Source organism: Rhinolophus sinicus, linkage group LG03 (genome assembly GCF_036562045.2).
Source record: "Rhinolophus sinicus isolate RSC01 linkage group LG03, ASM3656204v1, whole genome shotgun sequence".
Taxonomy (NCBI): Eukaryota; Metazoa; Chordata; class Mammalia; order Chiroptera; family Rhinolophidae; genus Rhinolophus; species Rhinolophus sinicus.
The window spans coordinates 213,185-215,275 of record NC_133753.1 but is presented as its reverse complement, the minus strand read 5'-3'; the positions used below and the strand labels follow the sequence as shown (position 1 = coordinate 215,275).

General features: G+C 51.9%; 1 gene segment (V, D, J or C); it reads right to left on the bottom strand.

The window, feature by feature from the left end:
* Nucleotides 1–1,499: 1,499 nt before the first annotated feature.
* Nucleotides 1,500–2,091, bottom strand: LOC141570799 (immunoglobulin heavy variable 1-3-like). The segment is given in 2 exon segments: nucleotides 1,500–1,922; nucleotides 2,006–2,091. Coding segments are annotated over 2 exon segments (366 nt in total).

The following is a 2,091-nucleotide window of genomic DNA, read 5'->3' as shown; positions in this document are numbered from 1 at the left end:
TATCACAAGTTCAAGTTATTTTCAGCACTGAGGGTTTGATTCCCACGCTTTGGAGACTATGAATTGGAAGAAGTGACCTTAAGTCTGTCCAGGGCAATGGAACGAGAGCTCCCCACCACTGTGCAAACTGCAGGACGTGAACCCTTGAGTCTCTGTGGTGCCTCAGGTACACTGACCACCCAGGAGGAGGAGCCTGTGTGGTCACTGATGAAAATACTGCTTTTCTGTGCAGTGAACGGGACACATGGAATCTCACTCAATCTGTTAAAAGAATCATTCACACTTTCATCAGATTAATGACGCAGAGGTGTCACTGGACTGGCCTGTCCCCCGGGATGGGGACTGGTCTGATGGGTTTGCGGAAAGAGCTGCAAAGTGTCCTTTCCTGTTTGTCCATCCTGTTCTGTCTCCTTCTCTCCTTTGCAGATGTCTTAGCACTCAGCTTCCCTCCCGTTCTCTCTCTCCACAGCCAGCAGTGCAGCTCTCAGCACAGGAGACTTCAAGGGACGTTCAGAGGAGGAAACTGTTGGTGCCCAGGGCAGGCTCCCCAGGATACCCCACAATGGGGTGTAACTATTTAGAATGAGTTACTGAAAAGCAGGCAGAGTAAGAAGGGCATGTGAACCTCGGTGTGTCCTCAAATGGAGGAAATAAATCTCCCTTTAAACTGGGCCCTCCTTGCTCTAAGGGTGAGTGCTCCTAAGGGATCACGGTCTAGACCCCCAAAAATAGTGACTGTCACCTTATATGATAAAGGGATTTTGAATATGTGATATGTTACGAATCTTCAGATGCAGAGACTGTAGGGACCTCTTGTATGGACACTGATGCCCACACACTGTCCTTGGGACAACAACGTGGGGGGAGATTCTGCTCCAGGGACAAAAGCCACACAGGGATGGATGGGACGTGTAGGAACCTGCCATGAGCGCCAAATGCAAGGGATGCAGCTCTGATGGTGGAACAAGCCCTGCAGCCTCTGGGAGACGCACAGCCCTGGGGACACTGTGATTTAGACCCAGTTCAGCTCTTTTCCTGAACAGTAAGAGGGTAAGTCTGCCTTTCAAACCCGTGTTGTGATGTTTTGGGACAGTTTCCAGAGACACCAACGAGCAGGTCGTACACATCCACACATGACTGTGGATGCCTGCGTTCTCATGACTATTGGGGCGGGGACATATGTCAGGGCTTCTGTGTTCTCTGTCCTCCATTCTGCTTCCTGCTGTGACCCTTAGACTGTAATGCAGTTTATCTTCTCTGACCACAGAGAGGGAGCTGCAAGCGACAGCTCAAAGGAGAAGATTCCGGCATCTTTTGAGGACTCAGTCCATGGATGTCATGTTTCAAGTCACCATGATGGTCACATTTACACCATGAAAATTAGAAAACACTACAGAGAGTTTAATACGTTTTCTCCTCTTGAGAGTTGGTTTCCCACACAGAACTGAAAATATTCCAAAAATAATTAACAAAAGCAGTTCCTTTGTCTCTATGTCCATAACCCCAAGTCAAAGACAGGCTGTGCCCAGCTGCCTCTGTCGTCTCCTCAGCCCCGCACAGCTGCCCTCTCCCTCAGGGTTTCTGACACTCTCAGGATGTGGGTTATCTCACTGTGTGTCTCGCACAGTAATACACGGCCGTGTCCTCAGATCTCAGACTGCTCAGCTCCATGTAGGCTGTGCTGGTGGATGTGTCCCTGGTCAAGGTGACTCTGCCCTGGAACTTCTGGGCGTAGTCTGTGCCACCACTGTTAGTGTTGATCCCTCCCATCCACTCAAGCCCTTGTCCTGGGGCCTGTCGCACCCAGTGCATATTGTAGCTGGTGAAGGTGTATCCGGAAGCCTTGCAGGACACCTTCACTGAGGCCCCAGGCTTCCTCACCTCAGCCCCAGGCTGCACCAGCTGGACCTCGGAGTGGACACCTGTGGGGAGGAGACAGGAGTGGGTGGATCCCCTGTGACTGGCCCAGGTCCCCTCATCAGCCAGGGACTGGGGAGCCCCTTACCTGTAGCCACTGCCACCAGGAAGAGGACTGTCCATCTCCAGTCCATGGTGAGGGCTGTGCTGTCAGGACGTCTGTAGGGGAGCGTG